This window comes from Elephas maximus, chromosome 2 (genome assembly GCF_024166365.1).
Source record: "Elephas maximus indicus isolate mEleMax1 chromosome 2, mEleMax1 primary haplotype, whole genome shotgun sequence".
NCBI classification, from domain to species: Eukaryota; Metazoa; Chordata; class Mammalia; order Proboscidea; family Elephantidae; genus Elephas; species Elephas maximus.
The window spans coordinates 189694918-189710074 of NC_064820.1; the positions used below are offsets into that span (position 1 = coordinate 189694918).

Sequence of the window (15157 nt, forward strand, 5' to 3'; positions counted from 1 at the left end):
ACCCGAGAACGTCAAGTGGGTGCTAGGGGACAAGAAAATCTTTGGCCGTGTGAGAGTCAGGAGGCATGGGCCATAGTTGTGCTGTTGAGGTCCTGAGTCAAGAAAGTGTATGAGAGATTTAAGAGTCAAGGGTCATAACTGACAGTTAAGTTGTTGTGGCTGAGTCAAAGAACAGGGGTCAGAGGTCACAGCCCACCAAAGCAGCGGTTGAAACTTGAACGCAGGAGGCGGTTGAGATTCCTGCGCCGCCGGAGAACCCGCCCCGCGCGCACCGCCTCCCTCACCCCGCCCGGCGCTTCTAACACGAAGGCCGCGCGCTGCTGAGGCGCAGAGCGAGCGGCGCAGGGACCCCGCGGGCGGCTGGGGTTTCGGTGGCGCCCGCCTTCACTCCCTCCCCTCAGGCACTCGGGACTGGCCGGCCGGCGCCGCCTCACGGGAAGATGGCGCTGCACTTCCAGGTCAGTTCGCCGAGCACCCCGGCCCCCAGCTCCGCCGCCTTGGGAACCCGGCAGGACGCCGGGGCCTGGGCCCTGTGGGCCGGGGATGGTGGAGGAGGCTTCAGGGCCGCGGGGCGGCGCCCCCGAACCGCAGCCCTTGCCCCCGCCCCCGGCCGGGGACCCAGGGGCACGGGCCTGGGCTGCAAACCCTGGGCCCGAGCCGCGGGGCGGACCGAGCCGGGGGACGGGGGTGGATGGAGCAGGGGCCGGGTTTGGAGTCCGCCCCTCCCGGGAGGGCGGATGCTGAGGACCAGCCGGGCGGGTGTCCGCCTTCCCTGGCGCCGCGGAACGGGCGGGAACGGCGTCTTTGGTGGCTCCCGGGCAGGTGCTAGCCCGGACCCGCCGGCTTTTGCGCGCCTCGGGAGGGCGCCGGCGCCGTGGACCAGCCTTCGCGCCCCGTCGCTGGCCTGGGTCTGTCGTCGGCCTCCGCACCGTTGAAATGGAGCTCTAGAGGGGCCTGAGGTCGGCCAAAAGAGCGGCGGCGGCGGCGGCTGTTGGGCTTGAATGGCTGGGGAGGCAGGGGCCGTTTCTGTCAGGAATTGCGAAGGACTCCGCAGACGCCTCACTGGAGGAGGGAGCGGAGGCAGGGCACGCGCAAGAGGGTCGCGGAGATAAGGATGGTCCTCTTTCTCCTTGAGGAGAAAGGCCCGTGTATTACAGGGCAGCGCGCTGGCATATTGGTTCAGGTGTTCATTCTGTAAGCAGCTTTTGAGCCCCCCAGTGTGTCTTAAGCACTGCAAAGTTCTGGGGGGTAAAGGATTACATCTTACTATTCTTGCTCTCTTAGTGCTCAAAGATCATTACAGTACATGTGAAAATGTTATGAATTAAGCACAGGATATCATGGGAGCACAGAAAGGGTGCAGTCAGTCGTGTGTGTGTGTGTGTGTGTGTTTTGGAAGGGAGTGAGGCAGAACTGCTGTGCCGCCTAGACAAGGGATGCTTTGAGGAGCTTCCATTCCTCGGCTTACTGTTTATTGAATACCTATTATGCTTAAGTGCTGAAGATACAGCTCTAAGCAAAACACCATCTCTACACAAGGAACGTGCAATCTGGGGCGGGGGGGGCGGGTCTTGAAAGAATTGTGAGAGTTGAACAAGTGAAGAAGAAGAGTATAAAGACAGGAGGACATTATGCGCCGAGGCAAAGAATTGTGGCACATTTTGGAAGCTTTGTCTAGTTGGAGCATAGGGTTATATAAAAGGGAAGGAGTAGGCGATGTCTTCGGAGAGGTAGGCAGCTTCATAACGTGGAGACAGTATATCTAAGTGTCACAGCCCCCTCCTAGACTTCTTTGAAACCCCTGTGGTCACACTGACTCATTACTTTCTTATTTATTGATTGTTCCAAAGGGTCTTTTCTTTCCAACCAATCACTTGCCTGTTAGGTAATTGACAGCTCCAGGATGTTATAAACCAGGAGATAGCAAGCCCCACACATTACATTTTGACTCTTTCCCTCTTTTGAGGGTCCCCAGGTCAAAATAATGTATTTATTACCACTTCAGTAAATATACCCTCTGGGAAATTTTCATGGGAAGAATCTCACAGGGAAGACTTAGGAATTGTAAATAATGTAATCAGATGTTCACAGTTCAGGTGTAAATCTTGAAAGTACATTAAAACGTGTAGTGAAACTTTTTCAGACTTGGGAAGATGTTATAAATCACCCAGTCCTAGAGGACTTCAGACTTAGATGCAGTGTGGGAAAAATTAGATGCTTATGTGAAAACTACCATTCCATCTTAGTTTCCCAGAAATGTACTTAGCAGCAGCTGTGGTCTGATATAAATCAGCCTCAAAGTGGAGTTGGACAAATAAAAGATCAGACAGTTTTGGGGGGGGGGGCCAGAAAAAAACTTTGAAATTTCTCAGTTTGAATTCTTTTAAGCGTAAGGGATCATATTGTTATCCAGATAACTCAAGGAGCATTTGTTAATAGTGATAACTAGTACCTAGCATTTTGAGTTTTCACGTGCTCATTGTAGATTTTGAACCCCACAACTAACTTGAGAGGTGTGCAGATATATATTGTATTCCTGAAGACATGGAGTCTCAGCACAGTTGGGGCTTGTCCAAGTTTACAGAGTTAGAGTAGGCCCAATAACTCTTAAGTTTCATATTCTCTCCATTAGCCATATCTTAATGTCATCTACTCAACAGGATAGGTAGTCAAAAAGTATGGAATCGAGTGATTGGTAAAGAAGCTGATTTGTGTGGAACACAGGCCACTGCTTTACTGTCTTTTTCACATTATGGCATACATAAAAAATTATAATCGTGTGGCTCATGGAGGTAAGCTGGTCACAGCCAGCAGCCATCAGTGTGGCTGTCAGGAGGGCAAGGGGATCAGTATTCCAGGTATACCCATAACCCATTCTAAGCACATGCAGTCTGGTTAGGAAGATGTGACTTAGGGCACCCTGTCTTCTAGGAAGCAGTGGATCTGGATTATCTGAGAGGAGGCCACAGTTAGAAGATACTGTTGACGGTCATGGAGAGGTGTTGGACAGTCATGGAGAGGTGTTAAATCTGAGTCTTCATAGAAAGAGAATTGGTAGCACATCATGACAAATTAGAAAAGTACCCAGAGTTAGCGAAACAGTGAGGCCTAGAAGCTATCTAGGTGGGGAAAATGTTTAAAGTGGGGAGTGGACAGACACTTCAAGTGGAGATCAGCAGGAAATACGTTAATTCAGTTTCTTTTTTTTTTTTTAAGCAACTTTCCAGATTTCCAAGAGGATGAAATTTTTAGATAAGTATAAAGAAGGTGAACAGACAGGGTCGAAAGTACGGACTAGGACGTCATCTGCAGGTAGATGATGACTGAAGTAATGGGTGTCAGAATCACATGGTAGTGAGGAGACAACATGTACTTAGGGTCTGTAAACTTATATTTGTCTAGAAATTGACCATTTACTGTATATTTGATCTTGAACAGCTAATGTATATTTGATCTCTGAGCCGTAGTTTTTTTGTCTGTAAAATGCGCGTGTGGAAAATAAGTACTCTGTAGGAGTCTACTTTTAAGAATTAGTTTGGGGAAAAAAAGGAAATACTTTGTAAACTGTCAGGCACAAAAACAAGTATTATCCTATTCATTGTAGAAGTAAGAGTTCTACGATGCCCAGGAATAAATAAGCCTTCAGGGATGCTCAGTAAAAGGTAGTGAGGGGAAGAAGAAATGAAGTTCTTGTTTTCAGTTGCTGTCCAGTTAATTCCGACTCATGGCAAGTGTGTAGAGTAGAATTGCTCCTTAGGATTTTCAAGGCTGTGACTTTTCAGAAGCAGATTGCCAGGCTCGTCTTCGGAGGAGCCTCTGGGTGGGTTTGAACCTCAAATCCTTTGGCTAGTAGCTTAGTGCTTAACTGTTTGTGGATGGGAAATGAATAGCTTTAAGATAAAGGCAGTGTCTACTAATGGTAATCATGAGGCTTAATTACAGAAGCCAGGAAAGATAGAAGGAAGTAATTGAAAAGAGCTTTAAGTACAGTTGAGGTGGGATTTTTGTAGTAGTTTTTTACTATTAGAGGACTTTTTTTCCCTGATACAAAAGCCTTTATTTCTTTTTTTTTTTTTAACTTTTTGAGGCATAATTGACCTACAATAGACTGCACAGGCTCTGTTTCCAAATAAGGTCACATGCACAGGTACTGGGGACTTGGACATATCTTTTGGGGGAACACAATTCAACCGACTACGTTGTTATTATTATTAGATAATATTAGTAATAAACACATGTGGTACTGATTCCTTTAATCCTCTGAACAACTTTATGAGGTAAGCACTAGTATTTGCATCACTTTTTGAGGGCTTTTGTTTTGTTCAACAGTTAGGTTTTGTTGCGCTTTCTGGCCCTGTTCTGTTTGCAAAGCCTACTTTCTTCAAGGAATCTTAGATCTAGAAAAATATATGACAGCAGAATCCGTTTATCATGAAATTATTCTGGGTTTTACCAGTTCTAAAATTCAATCATTCAGGTATATTAGATGAAGGAAAAGACTTCAGGTTTGGTCATGAGAAGGAAAAATGTAATCCTTTTCATTTTTATATTTTTTACTCTTGGAGAAAATCTGAGAATTCATATGTATTCATGAACTATGAATTTTCTATGCATTTTAATATCATGTACTGTATGTGGTAGTGTTTGAAGGTTTATTGAACCTATCTAGGTGGGGAAAATGTTTAAAATGTGGTTCACTTGAGGTCATCTGTCTTAATTTATCCACTCGTAACCTTCCTTTTGGACATCTATTTTCACTCTAGAAGAAAATCCCAAGTCTGGAATGCTGGGCTCTAACCTGGAGAGGGAAGTGGAAAATACCAGCAAGGAGCCGAGGAAGAGAGAGAAGTGAAAAGAGTAAAGGGAGCTGGAGGAGGTCTCATTTCAGTGTTACCCGTGTATACCTCTTAGGACAAGGAATATACATTTGAAGGAATGTTTGGACTAGAAGAGCTATAAGGCTACCACCTAAATATTCAGGCCATAAAAGGACAAAAAATAGAATTTCTTTAGAAATTTCCATCACCTTCATTTGTCTACCTGACATTGAAATCTGTGCCAACTTTTTTTTATGCTCCAGTGAATAATTCTCTAGTTCAGGTTCTAAAGAAAGTAGTTTGTTTTAGTAAGGTGCCTTTAGCACGGCTTCTTTTAAGCAGAGAGGAATGTCAGACTTATTTTATATTCTTTCAGATTGTATCCGTGTGTCCTGTATCTTCAGATGAGATTATGTTTATAAAAAGAATGAATTATTCTTTGTGTTTATAAAATTAAAAAAAACAAAACAAAACCTGTTGCCAACGTTGATTCCAACTCATAGAAACCCTATAGAACAGAGTAGAACTGCCCCATAGAGTTTCCAAGGAGCGCCTGGTGGATTTGAACTGCCACCCTTTAGGCTGGCAGCTGTAGCACTTAACCACTATGCCACCAGGGTTTCCACTGTTTATAAAATAGGGACCTGCAAAATGATACCTAGTAATTACATTGCTATAAATACCATGGGGTCAAGTTACAGTTCCTGAAAATCATGACATAGTTGGCCTACAGCACTATAAGTTGTTAGTTCAGAAGCCCCGAATCAGCATATACTTATAATTACCATCATTTCTTTTTTATAGATGGAGCAATTGAAGTTCTTACAATTTGAGAAAGAACGTAAATTGGCAGAGTGACTGCAAAGCATGATCATTCCTGTACCCATCTCTCTAGCCTCACCTGGTGTTTCCTCCTTGCTGTGTGTTTACTATTGCACTGACCTTTTAATGCCTCGAAATGATTGAGCACCTTTCCACTGCAACCCGCTGGTACATGCTATTTCTTTGCCTGAAAGGCTTCTAGTCTTTTTTCATCTGGCTCACTCTGTCAGCTCTCAGCATACATGTTACTTCTTCAGGCAAGCCTTTCCTAACACCCTGGATTATGCGTGTCCTCCCCTTTTCTGTACTCTTACTTTTCTATCATGGAGCTATCAATTTTATAATGAAATAATTTTGGAGGTAGGAGATGTGTCTGTTTTGTTCAGCACTGTATTCCCTAGTAAGAAGTGGTAGCTCAATAATCATGTATTCGGTTATTGAGTAAAATCATGATTTTTGTATCACTTATTTCCTGTGGTTAGTATACTTAGGTTATTTTTTTTTTTTCATGCAAGTAAAATGTTAATTTTTTCTTTTTTTTTTTTTTTTTTTGCCTTTGAAGAGTTTGGCTGAATTGGAAGCACTATGTACTCACCTGTACGTAGGAACTGATCTTACCCAAAGAATAGAGGCTGAGAAAGCACTCCTGGAACTTATTGACAGCCCAGAATGTCTCAGCAAGTGTCAACTTTTATTAGAACAAGGAACAGTAAGTATTTGATAACAGTGATTAACCATGAAAGATCAGTAGATATGTGTCAATGTTAATGCAGTGGTGTATGCTTGTGTTGATAACTGATAGATAGTGCCACATGTCTTTTTACTGTAGTTTATTTCACTGTCAAAGAGATTAATTAGGGAAAGAACTGAAAAGCCTGGAAAGCCCAGGAGGTGGAAATAGGAATGGTTTGAAATAGTTTCTTGGCTCTGGCTGATTCCTTTTTCTATTTCATATCAGTAGGCAGGAAACCCTGGTGGCGTAGTGGTTAAATGCTATGGCTGTTAACCAAGAAGTTTGCAGTTTGAATCCGCCAGGTGCTTCTTGGAAACTCTACGGGGCAGTTCTACTCTGTCCTATAGGGTCGCTATGAGTTGGAATCGACTCGACGGCAGTGGGGTTATCAGTAGGCAAGCATTACATTTTTAGAAAGTTGACTAACAGCTGTTTGTTTTTTTTAAATCTAGGTAGAGGAGGCAGGTTGTAATTAACTCTGAAACATGAAGGAATGATTCAGAAGAATGCTGACTACCTCTTGCCTGCCTCCCCTCTAGAGGTTCATAGCTGTTCATTCAGTAATCATTTAGCAAATCCTTAAATGCAGAACCAGGCACTGAACTGCCTACTTGGTTTATGTACATTCCTTAAAGTAGCTCAAGGTTTGGTTGGGGAGGTAGAGGTGTGTAAATAAAGAGCTGAGAAATGATAGGTGATCACTATGATAAAAGACTGTGTGGTTTGAAGCAGAGGATGGCAAACTTTGTCTGTAAAGGGCCAGATAGTAAATATTTTAGGCTTTGTGGGCCAACAGGCAAAATTTAGGATATTTTGTAGGTACTTGTATAACAAGAGAAAAGACAAATTTCCACAAAGTTTTATTGATGAAATTCAAGATATAATAATAGTTGAGTACATTTTTTTAAATACAGGTCTACTAATGAGAAGATAGAATTATTCATTTAGGGATTAATATTTTGCTAAATTGGGATTCATAGTTACTGTTCCATATTATCAACATTGATTGCAAATGTTTGTATGGTAATGCTCATCTGTAATGAGATTTTTTTTTTTAATTAACTTTTGTTGAGCTTCAAGTGAACGTTTACAAATCAAGTCAGACTGTCACATATAAGTTTATATACACCTTACTCCGTACTCCCACTTGCTCTCCCCCTAATGAGTCAGCCCTTCCAGTCTCTCCTTCGGTGACAATATTGCCAGCTTCCAATTCTCTCTATCCTCCCATCCCCCCTCTAGACAGGAGATGCCAACACAGTCTCAAGTGTCCACCTGATATAATTAGCTCACTCTTCATCAGCATCTCTCTCCTACCCACTGTCCAGTCCCTTTCATGTCTGATGAGTTGTCTTCGGGAATGGTTCCTGTCCTGTGCCAACAGAAGGTTTGGGGACCATGACCGCCGGGATTCCTCTAGTCTCAGTCAGACCATTAAGTATGGTCTTTTTGTGAGAATTTGGGGTCTGCATCCCACTAATCTCCTGCTGCCTCAGGGGTCCTCTGCTGTGCTCCCTGTCAGGGCAGTCATCGATTGTGGCCGGGCACCAACTAGTTCTTCTGGTCTCAGGATGATGTCGTTCTCTGGTTCATGTGGCCCTTTCTGTCTCTTGGGCTCTTAGTTATCGTGTGACCTTGGTGTTCTTCATTCTCCTTTGATCCAGGTGGGTTGAGACCAATTGATGCATCTTAGATGGCCGCTTGTTAGCATTTAAGACCCCAGACGCCACATTTGTAATGAGATTTTATTGATTTCATCTTTAAAAATATCTTTTCTCACAGATCAGTACTGCCAAATACTTGTATCAGTCCATGACCAAATGATTTTTTTTTTAAATTTGTTTGTTGTTGACGAGAGTATGCACAGTAGAACATATACCAATTCAACAATTTCTGTATGTACAATTTTTTTTCTTTTATTGTTTTGTGACATTAGTTGCAATCCTCACAATGTGACAGCACACTCCCCCTTTCCATTCTGGGTTCCCTGTGTCCATTTGACCAGTTCGTGTCCCTTCCTGCCTTCTCATCCTGCTTTCAGACAGGAGCTGCCTACTTGGTCTCATATATCTGTTGGAACTGAGAAGCACATTCCTCATGTGTATTATTTTTTTGTTTTATAATCCTGTCTTATCTTTGTCTAAAGAGTGGGCTTTGGGAATGGTTTCGGTTTGGGGTTAACAGTGCGTCTGGGGGCCATAGTTTCAGGGGTTCCTCCAGTCTCTGTCAGACCATTAAGCCTGGTCTTTTTACATGAATTTGATTTCTGTTCTACATTTTTCTCCTACTCTGAGACTCTCTGCTGTGTTCCCTGTCAGGGCCATCATTGGTGGTAGTCAGGCACCATCTAGTTCTGCTGGTCTCACGCTGGTGGAGTCTGGTTCATTTGGTCCTTTAGTCCTTTGGGCTAGTGTTTTCCATGTGTCTTTGGTTTTCTACATGTACAGTTTAGTGACATTGATTACATTCTTCCAGTTGTGCAACCATTCTCACCCTCCCTTTCCAAATCGTTCCTCCCCATTAATATAAACTTACTGCCAGCTAAGTTTCCTGTCTAATTTTTGGAGTTGCTCTTGTCAATTTGATCCCATGTACATAGATCTTAAAAGAGCACAGTGCTGAAAGCAGACATTTCTTTACTAGTTAAACTAAACTACTACTTGGTTTTAAGAAGACTTTAGGGGATATTTTTGGTTTAAGTTTAAAGATTATCTCAGGGTAATAGTTTTCGGGGGTTCATTCATGCCCTGTGGCTTCAGAAAGTCTGGATTCTGTGAGAATTTGAAATTCTGTTCTGCATTTCCCCTCTTTTGGTTAAAGTTTTTCTGTAGAATTTTTGATTAAAATGTTCAGTAATAGTAGGTGGACACTCTCCAGTTCCTCTGGTCTCAGGTGAAAGGGGGTTCGGTTGTCTAGGGAGACAATTAGCCACACATTCTGTTTCCTCCCATGAGTGTATGATTTTAATTGATGATATTCATCACTTTGAAGGCCTTTATAGAATTCTGTTAAATTTTTTCTTGATATTTGCCTTTTAACATGTCATCACATTGTAGATAAATCACTTCCAATAGCTCCTCAATTGTGCAGTTGAATGGATTTTGAAATTTACTTTGTTCTTGCATCAAGATCTAAAAAACACTGCTGGAGCTATAACTTAAACTCAGAAAATACATCTGCTGCAAATTTGTGTGGAGGTGGAGATCTCGCTACTTGTTTTAACTTTTGACAGCATGGAAAGTGTATAAAGCAGCTTGACATTACATGTGATTCACACATAGTTGTCATCGAAATGACTTTATGCAGCATAATCACTCAGCACTGTTTACCTTCTGTTTACCTTTTAGGAAATGTTGTAATTTTAGGAACACATTATCAAGTGTTCAACAAAAGCCAATTTCCAAAGCCATTTATTGTTCAGTAGTGGTGTTTGAAGGTAGTTCTTCCCTTTCAGGATAATTTCAGTCCTGAGCTCAAAAAATTGCAGTAAAACTTCACCACTGCTAAGCTGTTGAGTGTTGTGTGGTAGGGAAAGTCAAGATACTCAGCTTCTATTTCTGAAGAAATTCACAGAGCTGAAGATAAATTTAAGCCTCCAAAAGCAAATGCAGTCTGCTGTTAACACTACCAATTCATTAACATATGATAGATTCAAGTATTTTCTACAGAGCACCTGCTGATGAGTGATTCAGTGAATACCATAGGCTTTAAACATCTTACATCTTCACAAGCTTTGTAAATTTGTCCAACCAATCCCTCTTCTGCACCACATATTTTTACCACCATCGGTTGTAATACATCTTAGCACATTTTACTTGAGGTTGTACTGAATTGGTGTTTTCCTAACTTCTTTGAAAATGTTCTAGCCTATAGTTCCACACAGACTGTTCATAGAGGCAAATTCTTCAGTCGCTTCAAACTCAGCATTGACTTCTGGCATAACAGAGAGTATGTCTCAGTAACAGCAACAGTATCAGTAACAGCTGTCCACTCATCAAGAACCAAGGAGAGAACCTCTCCAAATCATTTGCATTGTTTTTAAATCGACTTTTGAAGTTATTCAAATGTCAACTCTTCAAGCTTTTGTCCTCATTGAAAGACTAGTAGTCTTTAACAAGTTTTTTCTACATACATAACTTCAAGTTTTTTCTACATACATAACTTCTGTTGCTGCAGTAAAACCATAATGATTTAATTAACTTACCATTAGTAAAGGGCTTTTCTTGCTTGGCTAACAAATGTTTTGTTAATTTCCACGTTGAAACTCAACATTGGTTGCAGCCTTATTTTCGTATTTTATTTTTGTAAAGAAATTCCCCTGGGATGAGGTGTTTTCTGAATTTTTTGCTTTTTCTGACTATTGCTTTCTTGTGAGATGGGACTGTTAAAAGCGCTTAGTGTGGTATTGTCAACCTATATTGTATTCTTTAGGACAGTTATAGTGTCATTGCGGAAAAGCCCTGTTGGCACAGTGGTTAAGAGCTCAACTGCTAACCAAAAGGTTGGCAGTTCAAATGTACCAGGCACTCCTTGGAAACCCTGTGGGGCAGTTCTACTATGTCCTATAGGGTCGCTATGAGTCGGAATCGACATGACGGCAACGGGTTTGGTTTTATAGTGTCATTGCATAAAAAGCGCAGTGCTTTGCCAGTAATTCAATAACAATAATTCGTATTCCACTGTGCCTTAAAAGCTAGACATTTGAAATCTGCCTTTACCTCCTGTTGTTTTGACACGATAGGTATGCACTGGTAATAAAAAGTACATTCCATGTCATGGCAATACTCATGGCACTCTAGATACTGTCGAGTTATGACTACACCACTGAAATTTATAGTGAGCTCAGCAGCAGTTGGAGGGCCCCACGTATGGTCTCTGTCTCAGCTATTCAACCCTGCCTTTATAGCACAAAAGTAGCTGTAGACAATATATAAATGAATGAGCATGGTTGTGTTCTAACCTTTATAGCACAAAAGTAGCTGTAGACAATATATAAATGAATGAGCATGGTTGTGTTCTAATTTATTTAGAGACACTGAAATTTGGATTTCATGTAATTTTCACATATCACAAAATATTATTCTTTTGATATTTTTTATCAGCTGTTTAAAATTGTGAAAACCATTCTTAGCTCATGGGCTGTACAAAAACAGGCAGTGGGCTGCATTTGGTCCATGGACTGTATAGTTTGCCTACCTCTTGTCTTAGAGAAAAAAAAGAGGGACTATCTTTGCAAGGAATTTCTGGGGGTAGAATGAATAGCTGAACTGAATTTTCAAGAATGAGCACGTGCTTAAAGAGTTTGAGTAAGTCACTATTAAGACATTCAACTGTGTGGATCATAACAAATTATGGAAAACATTGCATAAAATTGGAATTCCAGAACACTTACTGGTGTTCATGCAGAAACTGTACATAGACCAAGAGGCAGTCATTTGAACAGAACAAGGGAATACTGTGTGGTTTAAAATCAGGAAAAGGTGTGCATCAGGGTTGTATCCTTCCACCATTTTTAGTCAATCTGTATGCTGAACAAGTAATCCGAGAAGCTGGACTATGTGAAGAAGAACGCAGCATTAGGATTGGAGGAAGACTCATTAACAACCTGCAATGTGCAGATGACACAACCTTGCTTTCTGAAAGCAAAGAGGACTTGAAGCACTTACTGATGAAGATCAAAGACTATATAGCCTTCAGTATGGATTACACCTCAACATAAGGAAAACAAAAATCTTCACAGTTGGACCAATAAGCAACATGGTAAAGAGAAAAAAGATTGAAGTTGTCAAGTATTTCATTTTACTTGGATCCACAGTCAACACTCATGGAAGCAGCAATCAAGAAATCAAATGACGTATTGCATTGGACAAATCTGCTGTAAAAGACCTCTTTAAAGTGTTAAAAAGCAAAGATGTCAGTTTTAGGACTAAGGCTGATCCAAGACATGATATTCATAGTCTCCTCATTTGCATTTGAAAGCCAGGCAGTGAATAAGGAAGACTGAAGAAGAATTGATGCCTTTGAGTTACGGTATTGGCAAAGAGTATTGACTGTACTACAGACTGCCAGAAGAATAAACTAACCTGTCTTTGAAAGTACAGCCAGAATGCTCCTTAGAAGCAAGGATGGCAAGACTTTGTGTCACATACTTTGGACACGTTATCAGGGCAGCCAATCCCTGGAGAAGGAAATCATGCTTGGTAAGGTAGAGAGTCATCGAAAAAGAGGAAGACCCTCAAAAAGATGGGTTGATACAATGGCTGCAGCAGTGGGCTTAAACATAGCAACAGTTGTGAGGATGGCGGAGGATTGAGCAGGGTTTTGTTCTGTTGTACATAGGATGGCTATGAGTTAGAACTGACTCAACAGTGTCTAACAAAAACAACATTAAGACAGTTAAGGATCCCTGGTGGGGCAGTGGTTAAGTGCTAGGCTGCTAACCGAAAGGTTGGCGGTTCAAACCGGCAAGCTGCTCCACAGGCAAAAAGGCCTGGCAATCTTCTGCTGTAATGATTCCAGTCTAGAAAACCCTATGGGGCAGTTCTACTCTGTCCTGTAGGGTGGCTATGAACTAGAATTGACTCCACAACACACAACAACAACATTAAGACAATTGATAGCCAGAGAAAAATAGTCAGACATGGTTCTGAAGAAGTAGGGAGGTGAGAGTGGGGAAGGCATTGAAAGGAACAAAAAGAAGGCTGTTAAAGATGGACCGTGGTGAGGAGTGGAACCAGGTGAATTTGAAGAGATAATCAGAGGCCTGATCATGTGGTCTATGGTAAAGAGTATTTTATTTGAATTTGTCTGTGGTCATTTATTTCTCTGATTGTTTGCTGTTATTTGAGGATACTATCTGCACCTCCCTTAGCTACTGATCCCTTATGAGGGGTCGTATGTTGTGTGTATATATATATGCGTGTGTGTGTGTTTTATGCAAATCTACTGAGCTGATTTGGAAAACCTGAAATAGTCTCATTATTCCTTAGGAAAAGTTCCTGTCATAGTGTTTTGATCATTCTAATTTCGTTTGTGACAACAAATAAAAATTTATTGTTCTTTACAGACATCCTATGCCCAGCTCCTCGCAGCAACATGTCTTTCAAAACTCGTTAGCCGAGTCAGACCTTTACCTGTTGAACAGAGGATAGATATCAGTAAGTGGTTTATTATGCTTTTATGAAATTGCACTTTATAAATAAACTTTTTTTTTTAATTTGCTAAACTGTTACTAAGCATGTGAATTATTTAATTCTGCCATTTTTTTAGGGTGAGTAGTCAAGTCTTCTTTTCCCATCCAGTGATGAACAGTGATGTGTGTTATACAAAGCTACACGTAATCAAAAAAGCATTTTAGTTTCATAATAAATAATAGCTAGCATTTTATAGTGTTTACTATTTGCTAGATTTGCACAATCTTGTTTTATCTTCCAAACAAACTTATGAGATGGGCACTGTTGTTATTCTTGTGCAAATGAGGAAATTAGATTTGAATAATCTCTGTGTTTATCTCTTCACTAGTCGATGGATGTTTGGGTTTTTTCTCCTTTTTGCTAACTATGAATAATGCTAACTTGAACATTGACATACAAGTCTTTGTGTCGACATATGTTTTCATTTCTCTTGAGTAGATAGATACCTAGGAGTACAGTTGCTGGGCCATAAGGTAGATTTATGCTTACCTTTTCAGAAACTGCCAAACTGTTTTCCAAAGTGGCTGTACCATTTTGCATTCTTACCAGCCATGTGTGAAGGTTCCAGTTTCTCCATATCCTCACCACATAAATCCTTTCTTGAGCATCTTGTGGTAGTTCCTTTTTATTCCATGTATTTCTTATTGTGCTTTAAGTGAAAGTTTATAAATCAAGTCAGTCTCTCACACGAAAACCCATATACACCTTGCTACATACTCCCAATTTCTCTCCCCCTAATTTTAATGAGACAGCTACTCCCTTCCGCCACTCTCTCTTTTCGTGTCCATTTCGCCAGCTTCTAACTGCCTCTTCCGTCTCATCTCCCCTTCAGGCAGGGCAGTCATCAGTTGTAGCCGGGCACCATCTAGTTCTTCTGGTCTCAGGCTGTTGTTTTCCCCTTTATTTTACATTTATTTTGTATGTTTTCTGGTAGCCTTTGTAGCGTATTTGTTACCTGACTTCAATTACTTAGTCCACTAGAAGCTCATAGCTGAATTTCCTACTCACCTTTAATAATTTTGGTATATTAACTTTATTCCAAGCTTTACTGTTCTATTCTTACTTTTTTAAATTTCTGTACGTATTTTATCATATGTACTATTAAAAAAAAAAAAATTTTTTTTTTTTTTTACTATTTGTATTTTTGTATGCTGCTTAAACAAGATAGTTTTTCTGTAACATGACATGCGTTTTCCTAAAACTGACTGTGCTGTGTAATGTCATGCAGTAAAAGCCATAGGGCTTATGAGAAAAATGGGGTTATGGAAACAACATTGAAAAACTTTGTCAATGGCACATTAAAAAAAAAAAAGACAAATCTAATAAAAGCAGTAGGTTGTTTTATACATATTAAATAGTTTAGAAATTCATAAATACTATAATAATAAATACGAAACGTTACCTTGATAAAGACTCGAAGTTTATTTGGGAACGTGGGCATCAGAAGGGTTGCACCTCATGAGTTACTATGAAGTGGTAGAAGGAAGATTATGGAAAGGAGATGGGAAGTTATAACACCAGATGAGGATGAGAGTGGCTTATAACACGCAGGGTGAACTTAGGTAGCTGGTATGTGTTAGAAGTGTGTGCAT

The 15157-nt window shown here is 40.9% G+C and overlaps 1 protein-coding gene across 3 annotated transcripts in view; it reads left to right on the forward strand.

The window, feature by feature from the left end:
• The first annotated feature begins 307 nt into the window (after positions 1–307).
• RANBP17 (RAN binding protein 17) overlaps positions 308–15157 on the forward strand; it is a 384409-nt gene continuing 369559 nt past the window's right edge. For 2 of the 3 annotated variants that reach the window (XM_049874299.1, XM_049874300.1), the window contains exons 1-3: positions 308–458; positions 6202–6348; positions 13439–13529. In XM_049874299.1, the coding sequence (XP_049730256.1) occupies positions 441–458; positions 6202–6348; positions 13439–13529 (256 nt within the window). In that variant the 5' untranslated portion in view covers positions 308–440. The remainder of the gene's footprint in view (positions 459–6201; positions 6349–13438; positions 13530–15157) is intronic. The other variant, XM_049874301.1, reaches the window with a different exon arrangement.